General features: G+C 47.9%; 1 protein-coding gene across 1 annotated transcript in view; it reads left to right on the top strand.

The window, feature by feature from the left end:
- DNAH3 (dynein axonemal heavy chain 3) overlaps positions 1 to 9,419 on the top strand; it is a 103,026-nt gene extending 93,607 nt beyond the window's left edge. Inside the window, exons 55-61 of the mRNA XM_048492850.1 lie at positions 101 to 217; positions 754 to 911; positions 1,532 to 1,699; positions 2,879 to 3,021; positions 3,744 to 3,948; positions 5,061 to 5,198; positions 9,022 to 9,419. Of these exons, the coding sequence (XP_048348807.1) occupies positions 101 to 217; positions 754 to 911; positions 1,532 to 1,699; positions 2,879 to 3,021; positions 3,744 to 3,948; positions 5,061 to 5,198; positions 9,022 to 9,375 (1,283 nt within the window). The 3' untranslated portion in view covers positions 9,376 to 9,419. The remainder of the gene's footprint in view (positions 1 to 100; positions 218 to 753; positions 912 to 1,531; positions 1,700 to 2,878; positions 3,022 to 3,743; positions 3,949 to 5,060; positions 5,199 to 9,021) is intronic.
- The last annotated feature ends 4,632 nt before the right edge of the window (positions 9,420 to 14,051 follow it).

Below are 14,051 nucleotides of genomic sequence, written 5' to 3'. Positions count from 1 at the left end.
TATGAGCCTTTAATGACATTTTAATGTTTGCCAGTGATATTATTTTCAGAGCAAAGCTAACTGGGTGAGCGCTCACTGGCTTCTTTTCTGAACTGGACAGGTTGGAACATTCCATACGAATTCAACGAGTCCGACCTCAGAATCAGCATGCGGCAGATCCAGATGTTTCTGAACGAATATGAAGAAATTCCATTTGAGGCTCTGACCTATCTAACAGGTGTGGATGCAGCACTGGGAATTCTGTGGGCGCAACTTGTGTGTGTGTGAGAGAATATCCCCTCTGTTTTCCTCTGCTGTCATCGTGAGCTTTTTCATTTTCCCCATTTAGATTGCTAGTGTTCCTGGTCGATTTGCTTTTATGGCATTTTGTGCCCTTTTAGAACTCCATTTTTACAGCAGTTAGATACTGAACACCAACTTTGTGCCCCTGATGGCCAAACTGCACATTCAGGTTTTCAACAAATGTGTGTGGGGCGGGGGGAGCGTTATGTGACTGTGCAGCACTTGGGTCTGATGAGCCCTGACCTAACTTGTTAAAAATTCAAATGTATAGTTTGACCCTAAAATGCGGCCACAGCCATCTTGAAACTGAGGACAGAGAATTGGAGGTTATAGGGGTGTGTGTGAAGATCTCTTCTTCACGCACAGAACCGATGTACATCTCCCCTGACCGCCAATCAAGGTTATATTTTCTGCATACGTAACTTCTCTCTCTCTCTTTCTTTTTGTCCTCGTGGATTCCTGACATTCCAGGGGAATGTAACTATGGTGGGAGAGTAACTGATGATAAGGACCGACGCCTCCTCCTCTCCCTTCTTTCCATTGTGTACTGCAAAGATATAGAAATCCAGGAAGAATACAGGCTTTCCTCTGAAGAGGAATATTATATACCTCCCTATGGACCACACCAGGTAACGGCACAAAGAGGGAGTACACCAGACCTGGGCATTATACGGCCCGCAGGCCACATCTGGCCCGCTGGATGACCCTAACTGGCCCCCCTGCCTTGCTGGGGAGCGAGGCGCCTTTGAAAGCCCCGCAGAAGCCGGTTGCCTTGGCTGCCGGCTTCTGTGGGGCTTTCAAAAGTGCCTCGCCCCCCCTGCCTTTTGGCCCGACCCTCCACAGTATTTTCTGTTTCTTATGCGGCCCCATAGAAAAAATAATTGCCCACCCCTGGAGTACACGGTCTGATCAGAGCACACACTGCAGGTGCTGAGGTCCCAAACTCGCGTGATGCTTTTCCCTTCCTTGCCCCTTGGTTGCCTTCCCTCATCCCAACATTTCAAATGCAAGCTCCTGGCCACAGGGGCCTGTAAAAACTTTGATGGCCCCGTTTAGGCCATCACAAAAGCCTCCAGGCCTTGGGGAGGGAGGTGTTTGTTGGCCTGCGTGTGCTAATTCACCTTTATGCTGCTGAAGTGCTTATGGTGGACCTGTTCTGAAGTAATTCGGAGCTGACGTATTTACTGAGACATTTGAACAAGCCGGTTTCTGTCGTTCTGGTGGTTGTAAGAGCAATGTCACGTTACAGTCTTACATAGATTACTTGCGGAGGCTGCCAATTACGACCCACCCCGGAGTCTTTGGTCTGCACGAGAACGCAGATATCACCAAGGATAACCAGGAGACCAACCTGCTTTTCAACAGCGTCTTGTTGACTCTGCCCAGGCAAGCAGGGGGAGGAGGCAAATCCCCACAGGTAAGTAAACAAGCACACAGACAGCCCTCACCTGCTCTGCAGTCGGTCCCTGTGTTTGTCGTAGGGTTTGATCCGTGCTTTTGGCATTTGCACCCAGATGCCTTGGGTTTAGTCGCTGTCCTCGGCTACCAAAAAAACACAGCTCTTTTTCATGTAGGGTGTAATTGTCGTACAGAATCTGCTGCAGTAAGATGCAGTGATAGTCCCTGCCTCGAATGTGGTTTAAAAAGGCCCAGGCAAAGTCACAGAAGATACATCTATCAGCGGCTTTTGACTGTGGTGGCTATGTGGAACCTCCATGTTCTGTGGCAGTGTGGCTCTGAAGACCAGTGTCCGGGGTATCAATACTGGGGAGGGCTTTTGCCTTCTTGGAGCAGCAGTGGCATAGGAGGTTAAGAGCTCGTGTATCTAATCTGGAGGAACCGAGTTTGATTCCCAGCTCTGCTGCCTGAGCTGTGGAGGCTTATCTAGGGAATTCAGATTAGCCTGTACACTCCCACACATGCCAGCTGGGTGACCTTGGGCTAGTCACAGCTTCTCGGAGCTCTCTCAGCCCTGCCCACCTCACAGGATGATTGTTGTGAGGGGGGAAGGGCAAGGAGATTGTAAGTCCCTTTGAGTCTCCTGCAGGAGAGAAAGGGGGGATATAAATCCAAACTCTTCTTTTTCTTCTTGCCTTGGCTGTGGGCTTTCATGGGGGCACTGTGGGAACCAGGATGTAGAATTGCACTGAAGGCTCTGAGGTTTCTCACATACACCTGCAAACTGTGTGTCCCACCTACCCGAATTTTTCTGAGATAATTTGGGTTGTATTTAAGGCCTTTCCACCTGAGTGCCTTCCTACTTGCTCCAGCAGTACAGGTACAAGATTTCCTCACCTGTAGGGAAGCCCAGTGTTTTTCTTCTAGGTCTTCAATATAAGCTCCTCTGACATGATCAGAGACGACTTCTCGAGAAAGGACATCCGAGGTTATTGTGTGCATCTCTGGGAAATGGTTCCTTGTTTTGTCACGCATGGAGGGAAAATATCAAGCCTGTGAAATGTGATTTCCGCTACAACTTACCCACAACATGTTTAGCGTAAGAGAAGCAAAAGAAACCTAGAAGGGTGAATGATAGAAGGAAGTGTCTATGCAGAACAGGAGGTTTTGGAGGCTTACCCACGTTTCCTGATTGTAGGAAACTGTTGAGGAATTGGCCCAGGATATCCTTTCCAAGCTACCGAACGATTTTGACTTGGAAAGCGTGATGGCGAAGTACCCAGTGCTTTACCAGGAGTCCATGAATACGGTCCTGCGGCAAGAACTAATCCGATTCAACAGGTAAGATTCCAATTGCTTCTGGACGCGGTGGCTGTGTTTTCATGCCGCCTTATAGCTGAAACCCAAAGCAGCCTACAAACACTTCAAAAACAATACAGATAATTTGCTATGGAGCTGGATCCTGGAGGAGCAGTGACCACGAATTAGGCAGAGGTTGGGAACGTTCCCAAAATTGATTCCTTAGCGATAGGTTACTTGGAGAAATAACTGCCCTCCCCAGAATAGAGATACTAGCCTGTAGGCAATTATTCCGTTCTGCTAAAGCTTTCCACTAGCCCAGGGGTGTCCAATTTTGGCCCTCCATGTTTGTGGACTACAATTCCCATCATCAGCATCTGCTATGCTGGCAGAGGCTGATGGGAATTGTAGTCCATGCACATTTGGAAGGCCAGACACCCCTGCTCCAGACTATGGAGTCTTCCACCGGCTCATGCAGTTGGAAAAGGCTCCTTCGGCTGAATGGAGGCATCAGACTTTGGTGAGCCCAGGATAGAGCCTGGTAACTTTTCACTCCCCTTTTTGTCCTTTTTCCAGTTATTACTGACAGCAAAAACCAGTCATTATTAACAGCAGTTATTATTAACAGCAAAATCCTAACTTTTTTCATGGGTTGAATGCTCAGGTTTCCTCGAATTCCTCGTTGCTTTCCAGGCAGACCAAATTAACACCAGAAACCAAAGATGAACCTAAGGATTTTCCCGCTCCATTTCCTTCTACCGCAGGCTTACTGAAGTGGTGCGGAGCAGCCTCATCAGCCTGGGCAAAGCCATCAAGGGCCAAGTGCTGATGTCTTCGGAACTCGAGGACGTCTTCAACAGCATGTTGGTGGGCAAAGTGCCGCCGATGTGGGCGGCCAAGTCCTACCCATCGCTGAAGCCGCTGGGGAGTTACATGTCCGACCTCCTCACACGACTGGCCTTCTTCCAGGTGTGCTCATGTGTTTTCAAGCGCCGATCCCACTCCTAAGAGTAGATTCACAGCAGTGATCAGTTACAAGCATAGAACTGGAAGGGATATGAAGGGTCATGTAGTCTAAACAGAGGTTCAACCTGTAGCCAATTATTCTGTTCAGCTAGTCTTCCACTAGCCCAGAAGCCCATGCAAGAGATTAACAACTACCTTTCCCTTCCCGTTCCCCCAGTGACCCCTTCTCTTTTCCCAGAGGGAGCCAAAAATGATTATTTAAACATTTATGCCCAGAGAAGGCAAAAAACGGGTATGAAAAGATTTCGGGAGTCTTTTTTATTGCAACCTGCTCTGTGGTTTGGTTTGACCTTGTTTGGTATTGATTTTATGCTGACCCTAAACTGTGTTTTGGTTCTGTACAGTGGCGAAGCCACCAGAGGACAGGGGGGTGCGCAACGCACCAGGCGCACCGATTCTGGTCATGTGGGGGCGGAAAAATCCCCCCGGCCCCCCTACGGCCCCCTGCCCTCCCTTCCTCGGTGATTTCCACTTCGCCCCCCCTGACATTACACAAGCCATTGGCCTCTTTCACTTACTTTTAGGAATGAAACATCCCAAAGAAGAAGCCTGCCTGCGTTGCCTGGGCCTGGTGGGAACTACATTTCCCAGAGGCTCCTGGGAAATGTAGTTCCCACCAGGCCCAGGCAACACAGGCAGGCTTCTTCGGCCTGCTCCTTTCCTAAAAGTAAGTGGAATGGGGTGCTGTGGGGGGGGGGGCGCTGCCGCGGGGGGAGGAGTGCCACAAGAGGGGCGGGGCCCCCGCGGGGGGGTGAAAAGCCAGAGTGTGCACCGGGCGCACTCTGGCCTAGCTACGCCTCTGGTTCTGTATTTATTTACTTGCACTTATATTTATTCAGAACTACATGGGTAATTGTTCTTTTAATGTGCTATGTTGCCAATCAGGTTTTTTTTCTTGCTGCTTTGGTACTGGTTTTTAATTGTGTTCCAATAATGCACAGGGCACTGTTCTTTGTTTGCTGGAACTGATATTTCAACTTGTATTAAGGTTGAGTTTCTCTCTGCTTCATCCCACTAATCATTTTTTAAAAAAAACTATTTTCATATTAACGCAGGATTGGATCAACCACGGACCCCCGAATGTGTTTTGGATATCAGGGTTCTACTTTACTCAGTCATTTCTGACGGGCGTTTCGCAGAACTATGCTAGAAAATACACCATCCCGATAGATCATATTGGATTTGAATTCGAGGTAAAGTATGCGGTTTTCATGCCATTCCAGGGGTGGGTGGGGGTGGGGGGCTATGCCAAACTGTCATAAGTCAACTGTGACTTGGGTGTTGTGTGGTTTCCGGCCTGTATGGCCGTGTTCTGGTAGCATTTTCTCCTGACGTTTCCCCTGCATCTGTGGCTGGCATCTTCAGAGGATCCTCTGAAGATGCCCTTACAAATCCATCAGCAGAGCAGAAGTGGCAGGCAAAGAGGCACTCCTACAGGGGAAAAGATTCCATCAGGGAGAAACTTGGATTGCCTCCCAGAGCTGCTCCCCAAGTTTCAGTTAACGCCACCTACCTCTCTGATTCTCATTTCCTCTGTCCTCCTCCGCTGCCAACTCCCCCCCCCCCCCCCGATATCAGCTGTAAGGGCAACACCTTCTTCTAAGTCTGATGGGTATCTCATTAAAAAAGATAGTGATTCTTGTGTTATCAGGGAGAACTGGGTTTGATTCCCCACTCCTCCACCTGAGTGGCGGAGGCTTACCTGGTGAACCGGATGTGTTTCCGCACTCCTACATCCCTGCTGGGTGACCTTGGGCTAGTCACAGTTCTCTCTGAACTCTCTCAGCCCCACCTACCTCACAAGGTATCTGTTGCGGGGAAAGGAGCTTGTCAGCCACCTTGAGTCTCCTTACAGGAGAGAAAGGTGGGGTATGAATCCAAACTCTCCTCCTCCTTCTTCTTCTCCCGTGAGAGTAGGGAAATTGGCAAAAAAATTATCACCCTTCCTCTTTCTGTGAATAGAAGCTCCCAGGAGGAATGCCCAAATGGGGGTAAGAACAAAAGAACATAAGAACTAGCCTGCTGGATCAGACCAGAGTCCATCTAGTCCAGCACTCTGCTACTTGCAGTGGCCCACCAGGTGCCTTGGGGAGCTCACATGCAGGATGTGAAAGCAATGGCCACCTGCTGCTGCTGCTCCTGAGCACTTGGTCTGTTAAGGCATTTGCAATCTGAGATCAAGGAGGATCAAGATTGGTAGCCATAGATCGACTTCTCCTCCATCAATCTGTCCAAGCCCTTTTTAAAGCTATCCAGGTTAGTGGCCATCACCACCTCCTCTGGCAGCATATTCCAAACACCAATCACACGTTGCGTGAAGAAGTGTTTCCTTTTATTAGTCCTAATTCTTCCCCCCAGCATTTTCAATGGATGCCCCCTGGTTCTAGTATTGTGAGTAAGAGAGAAAAATTTCTCTCTGTCAACATTTTCTACCCCATGCATAATTTTATAGACTTCAATCATATCCCCCCTCAGATGTCTCCTCTTCAAACTATAGTAAATGGATGGAGAGTGTGAGGCTGTTCCAGATGCAGGGCAGAGGGCTGTGAATGGATTGAGAAGGAAAATGTAGACCTATAGCTGAGAATAGCAATGATTTATATGGCCTAACGTTATGCCCTGGCCTGGATCATGGGACCCTCTATGTTGTTTGGTATCTTCAATGTTCACCAACCAGTCTCTCCACCTCGTTGGCTGTCAGAATATTATCTGGGCTGTTGACAGTTATCACACACACACACACACAGAGCGGGTGTTGTATGGTTTTTGTTTTATTTCAGTATTTCATTTCAGAGGGCAGTTGTGGTCTTTTTACATTGTGCTGTCTTAGATAGAATGAGGTGTATTATATATGTGTTTTTTTAAATCATGTTGAATTGTGCTTATCGTTGTGAGCTGCTCTGAGCCTTGCTGTGCAGGGCGAAGGTGGGATATAAATGCAAACAATAAATAAGTAAATAAATAAATAAATAACAGGGTTGTGAACAGGAGGATGTAATCGCTGTGGTCTAAGCAAGAGAAGATCAGAGCGTTATCTGGATACACTCCCAAAATTGCCTTCCCTCCATCACTATTGGCCAATATTTTGCTAGAAATTATCCAAATTTAGACAAATGGGGTAACAGGGAAATATAAAGCCTCTTAGACCTGAAGAGAGGGACTTGCCTCTCAGAGACAGTCCAGTCAGAGCTTTCAAAGGCCAGAACCAATAAAAGCCATTTTCCTACTTAACTGATCCCTTCACATAGGAAGACACTAGTCTGCAAAATATTAAAAATAATTGACGACAGGTATTAATGCTACACAGAAAAAAGAGAGAGGCGAGAAAAAGCAGGCCATTGGGAGATGCCATCACCCCGTCGCAATACACACCCAGGGAGAATTGCGTAGAAGCAGATTTGGAATAATAAGTTCGGGAAGCATTAAGCGTTACCCTATAAAAAGCCAACAGAGAGGTTAGAGCTTGGCATTCAGCCGTTGTAGACGCCCCTCTGGGTTATTTACAAGAGTCTTGTCAGGAGCTAGTGGAGAAAAGGAAGCATGAAAGGCAGTCTTTGGAGATGCTCTGGACACCTTCCCCGACAGCTCTGACTCCTGGAGTTAAACATAAATATTTCTCACCTATGCCTACAGAAGGCATCAGTAGCCAGTGCCCACTGGTCTGGGCAGATTGTCCCAAAATGGATGTGGGGGTTGCCCTAGGGCATAGGTGTCAAACTCGTGGCCCTCCAGATGTCATGGACTACAGTTCCCATCATCCCCTTCCAGCATCATGCTGGCAGGGGATGATGGGAACTGTAGTGCATAACATCTGGAGGGGCACGAGTTTGACACCTATGTCCTAGGGCAAAAGGAATTTTCTTTTTTCTCAGGACACTTCTAATTTGCCTGTAGGCACAACACAGTACCCAGCCAGAAGCTTTGATAGCAGCCAGTGGGACATGCCCTTCTAAATCAATAGGATCCTACATCCCTTGCAGATGTCATATGAAATCACAGAGCATTGCTGGTCTCTTAAAGTTAGACAGGTTTATTCTGGCCTGAGCTTTCGTGTCCAGTTTGAGCAAGATCCAGCAAGACTTTTTTGTGTAAATTTCACGTGAAGTCCATAGGGGAGCACAAGCTCCATCCTGTAACTGGTGCATCTTCAGAGGTGCATCACAGAGAGAAGTCTGTCACACACTGTCCAGTGAGAATGGGAATGTTTTAGTGGAGTATGTGATGCCAGCCACAGATGCAGGCGAAACGTTAGGAACAAGATCCACCAGACCACGGCCACACAGCCAGGAAAACCCACCACAACCAGTTTAATCCAGCCGTGAAAGCCTTCGGCAATACATCCATCCCATAAGTTTTCAAAGAGCACTTTCACTGCACTGTATTGCCACTGTACCTAATGTCCCAGATATCAATCTGCATAGGTGCAGGCAGATTTCAGTAACCTAACGGGTGGCACAGGGCATTCAAGGACAGAAGCTGGAATGGGTCCAGAGGAGGGCAACAAAATGGTAAAAGGCCTGGAATCTATTCCATACGAGGAGAGACTTAGGGATCTGGGTACGTTTAGTTTGGTGAAGAGAAGGTGAAGAGGGGACATGATAGCCATGTTAAGATATTGGAAGGGATGTCCTGTTGGTGAGGGAGCAAGCTTGTTTTCTGCGGCTCCAGAGACTAAGACTAAGACCAAGAATAATGGGTTCAAGGTGAAGCAAAAGAGATTCCACCTCAACCTCAGAGAAAAGCTTCCTGACAGTCAGGGCTGTTCAACAGTGGAATGCATTACCTCGGAGTGTGGTGGAGTCTCCTTCTTTGGAGGTTTTTAAAGAGAGGCTGGATGACCGTCTGTCAGGAGTGCTTTGATTGTGTGTTCCTGCATGGCAGGGGGTTGGACTGGATGGCCCTTGGGGTCTCTTCCAACTCTATGATTCTTTCCTGCTAGCTCCTGTCTTCTTGATTTACAGATCTTCCATTCTGACACACACACCACTCCCATTTCCTCTTCTTTCCACACTTTAGATGACCAGGCAGGAGCACAGCATGGCAGCCATGCCCGAAGACGGGGCCTACGTAAAAGGGCTGTTCCTGGAAGGAGCCCGATGGGACCGGGAAACCATGCAGATTGGCGAGTCTTTCCCCAAAATCCTTTACGATTCTCTTCCCATCATTTGGCTGAAACCTGGAGAGAGCTCGAACTTTCTGCACTCGGGGATATATACCTGCCCTGTCTACAAAACCAGTGCCCGGAGAGGCACCTTATCTACCACAGGGCACTCCACCAATTACGTTGTCTCCATCGAGATTCCTTCAGACCTTCCCCAGAAGCACTGGATCAACCGGGGAGTTGCGGCCCTTTGCCAGCTAGATGACTAAATTTGTTTAGGACGCCCTGTGCTGGCACACGTTCTGATTAAAAATATATATATTTTCTTGCTTTTTGAAAACAGCGCTCTTTCCCCCTGCCTGCCCGTCACAGCCTTTAGACCTCTTTTCAGACTATTTGCTCCCCCTTTCTGTTTTTTAACAACTTGCCCTCTGTTTGGGGCTTTCCTCCGTGGATCTGATTCATGGTCACACTCACAAGTGGCCTGCGAGTGTCTGTCCGTCCTGATTTTAGAGTCCATCCTGGTTGGGGTTGCTGCTTAGGAAACATACTCTTTTACTCAAAAAATTCATGAGGATAGTCTCAGAGAATAGGCATGCCGGTCTGCAGCAGAACGGTTAGATTCGAATCCAGTAGCAAAGCGTACGCACTGAAAATCCTGTCAGGTCTCTAAGATGCTACTGAACCTGAATCGGCAAATCCAGGTGCAGATTGCAGTGGCATAGCCGCACCAAGACATCGTGCGCTCAGTGATGCTGACAGCACGCTAGTGACCATTCAAGAATTTGCGTACATGCATGGTAGAAAAGAAAGGCAGGCAAGATTTTGCGGCCGTCTGAATCCTGCAGTCTAACCCACGGGTCGGGGCTTTCAAGGAGGTTGCGTGGCTTAACCTGTTGGGTTGTGATCACTTCCACAGTGGTTTGTTGTCAAAGGGCCTTCTGCTAGGGCACGTGGATAGAGATCAGGGGCCTCGTGTCTTTCCTTTCTTTGTGCTAAGCTGGGGCCACTCAGTAGTGGAAGAGATTCACGACTCTGACTCTTGGCTTGTATGTTTGGCACACCTTCTGGAGTCCTCTCCTGAGTTGTTGGTCCACTACCTGTGGTCCTCTCCTTGACACTACAGAGGGTCATAACTCTGGCCCACCTCTTCTTGTCTCGTGACTCTGCTGTCACTCTCTTGTGGCTCAGAGGGTCTCGTGTTCAGCTGGTCCCATGTCTGAAAAGCTTGAAGACCAGCAGCCCGGTTGAGTATCTACCTGGGTGAAGGCCTTTATCAGAGAATCACCAAACTCTAAAGAACCAGATCCAGCCACAGATGCAGGCGAAACGTCAGGAGAGAATGCTGCTAGAACACGGCCATGCAGCCTGGAAACGACACAGCACCCAAGAACCAAACTGTCGGAAATAATGAAGGCGCAGCTGGATTTGAAAATGGTATATAGAAGTCATATGTAGGTGGAGTCAAATGGCATTATATACTTGTATACTAGTTTCCAACAGAGAGAAAGAAGTGAGGAGGTAGATTTGATGACTAGGATTTCTCTCTCCACGTGCCCAGAAGTCCAGTTGCCCACATCTCAAACTGGACCGTTCTGGACCGAGATCTGAAGAAGGCTGCTGAGTCCAGATTTGCAGCTCCACATTTCTTTCCCGAGGCATGTTCAGACATATGGAAAACAAGGATCACCAAGTTCTCCGAGCAGCATCTGACAGGTGCACAGATTGCTCTCCCAGCACTGAGTTCAAGGAAAACCGGTTGAGCAGGTTTGAAGCAGAAACCCAGCAGCACTGCCCGGATGGTGATTTTGACAACTCCAGATCCAATCAGCAGCTATCTGCAGCTTAAAAAAAAAATGAGGAACTCGTAGGAACTTCTACTTGTACAAATATGTAAGCAGCACTTAAGACGTTTTTAAGAAGCAGGTGGCCTTTGTGAAGCATGGGAGAAAGGGGAGGGGGGGACAGGACTTGCCCTTCTGGACGGAGGAAAACACGTGATCTGCTTTTGGGCGCCTCTGGACACACCCTTGCTGGGCTAGACCTTCCAGCCTCCAGTGCCGAAGCTTTAATTAAACTGGGTGAAAAATTGCCTTCTGCTTCCATGGAGCCTTTTGAGGGAGGAGTTCAGAGTCCTTTGCATATGTTCAAACTGGTGCTTGTAGCAACTTTCCATTTTGAAACAGCAGTATGTTCCTAACACCTTTATACAAGGTACAGAATTGGAAAAAATGGTACAGAATTGGGTGGGAAATGGAAGGATAAGTGTGGAGGTTACGTTTTGCCAGGAGTCAACCGTTCTAGAGGCAGCCTTAGTTCAGGAACATTCAGGAGGGAGCATTTCTGATTACTGGAGGCCTCCGAGCGAGTCACTGGGTGTTGCACCCAGCTGTTATGCCACAGCCACCTAATACATCAACTCAGCTCATTAGAAGAAGAAGAGTTGGATTTATGTCCCCCCTTTCTCTCTTGTAAGGAGACTCAAAGGGGCTTACAAACTCCTTTCCCTTCCCCCGCCCCACAACAAACACCCTGTGAGGTAGGTGGGGCTGAGAGAGCTCCAAAGAACTGTGACCAGTCCAAGGTCACTCAGCTGGCATGTGTTGGAGTGCACAAGCTAATCTAGTTCGCCAGATTAGCCTCCGCAGCTCAAGTGGCAGAGCGGGGAATCAAACTCCATTCTCCAGATTAGAGTGCACCTGCTCTTAACCAATACACCATGCTGGCTAGGACAAGCAATGTCACATCCGCTCACCCGTCCTGCCTTATATTTGGCAGAGGAGGAAAGTATTTATTTGATTTGTGCCCTGGACTCAAAAGGTAGAGATTTAAACTCTACAGTACCAAATGTGGTTATGGGGGTGTTCCCAGAGTCGAAATCTTCCCCCATTGCAGCCTGTGCCCCATTATTGCGCCCCAGATTTGACAGACAGCCAGACACAAGATAAAGGAGGCGAAGAGGGTCTGCAGTGAGACAGGGAAATGGGCCAAGTGCTTCGGATCCAGGTGAATAAACTAATACTTCATATAGCATCACTGAAAGCTATATTGTTATTGGACGCCCTATAAGGTAAGCTAGCATCAGATGCGATCTGATATCTTTGTCTTGCATTTGTTCTAAGGATTTCTCCTCTCCTGTTTTGTCTTCACAACGAAGCAGGTTACGCTGAGAGAATGACCGACCAAGGTCACCAGGGAGTTTTGTGGCCGCACGAGGATTTCAACCCAGATTTCCTGGGTTCTTCTCCAACACTCCGACCGCCACACTGGCGGTGGGGAGGCTGAGCGAGCGTGTGGCTTGTGTAGAGTAATTTAACCAACGTCTGTCAGAAGAAGTATTGGACTGTGGCCCCTCCAGACCACAGTGGATTCTTTCTGCAACAGTGCTACACCACATGTGTATACCTTCGCCAATGGAATGGACTAATTTAAGAGGATGACAGACAGGTGACGGAATGGCACTCCTTAAAAAGGATAATGCAAGGCTCTTACCTGATTCTACAAAGACCATGCGAGAAATAGCTGGGTCTTTACAAGGGTATCTTAGCAGGTATTTGCACTGTGCCCTTTAGCCTTGGATTGGATGAAGACTTGGGCATCCAATCCAAAGAAAGCCACGACATCTTGTGGAGGGTGCCACTTACTTCAAGAGCCACTTCAAGCGAAGGAGCCATGTTTGCCTTGTGCTGTTTGCCAAATCAGCTACCGGCAAAGCTGTCCTGCAGCTTGCTCATTAGTGATAAGAGAGCACCTTTTGTGTTGTGGCAGCGTACCCACACGTACATGAGCCACGTTGGACCTACATTCCGCCAGGCTGTGGCTTGTCATTGAAATGTGAGGTATGAATTTAATGACAGATCTAAGGTCCAGATGGTTGTACCAACAAATGGGCTTTTGTGCTTCTTTTGTTTTTCTGTGGTAGAGTAATTTTCTCTGCATTCACCACGGATTACCTGCACTCACTCCAAATCTAGTGCTGAGATATATCCTCCTTTGTCGTTGGCCTTCCATACTTCAGGCAGGCTGTTCACCTTTTTCTCTCTCTTTTTTCTTTTTCCAAGTACTGTGTATGCATATCTGAGTAAATGATAGTTTAGAACTTTTTTTAAAAAATCACCACTAGTTGAAAAGCTGCCCTGTGGATGAAGGGAAGCAGGAACTGTGACAGTCCTAAAGGCCGGCCAGACGTTGCTGTACGCAGCCCCGGGGACAGCAAATCAAAAGAATGGGTTTATCGTACACTTCAAGACCTGGACGCAGTGAGTATACTTTTTCCACAGCCGAATTATGGGAAAGTCACCCCCTAGCTAAAGGGTTAGTTCGTGTGGGTGGCTTTTTACCTGTTCAGATTCAGTGAATGTAGGTCTTCCCTTTTTGCCCAACTGCTCCGGCCTCCAAGTTCACCAGATATCTGTGCACACAGAACTGTGTTGCATAATCGATGCTTGGAATTTTATGTGGGATAGCCGTGGGGAAGCCATGTTTGGACCTTCCTGTTCTGAATTTTGCACGCTTGCATCTTATGCAAATGTTACTTCCCTGCATAAAATTGTGGATCTCCAGTAGCTCAGACCCTCCCAATACACTACCCAGAGGAGATTTGGGGCATCTTTTATGCATTGAATGGTGATACCAACTATCACACAAGGCTCATATGTACTTTGAAAGCAAAAAAAAGTTTATCTGAACATTATGAGGTTCTGTTCTGCAATACTGGATGGGTTTTGCTGGCTTTGGCAGTTCTGGAAGCCAGAGGATAGTGACATTTGACAACAATGCCTGGACTTCAGATTCCCTCAAAACATCACCATTTTATTTTTGGACAAATGCCATCTTTTCTCATGTTTCTTCCATGGAGCTCAGGGCGGTGTAAATCTCCCCTGTTTAATCCACACAACAATTTTATGACGTGGGTGAGGAGGCAGAGAAAGCGACAAGCCAAAGG

This window comes from Sphaerodactylus townsendi, linkage group LG04, assembly GCF_021028975.2.
Source record: "Sphaerodactylus townsendi isolate TG3544 linkage group LG04, MPM_Stown_v2.3, whole genome shotgun sequence".
Lineage (NCBI taxonomy): Eukaryota > Metazoa > Chordata > Lepidosauria > Squamata > Sphaerodactylidae > Sphaerodactylus > Sphaerodactylus townsendi.
This window is presented reverse-complemented; position numbering and strand designations above follow the sequence as displayed.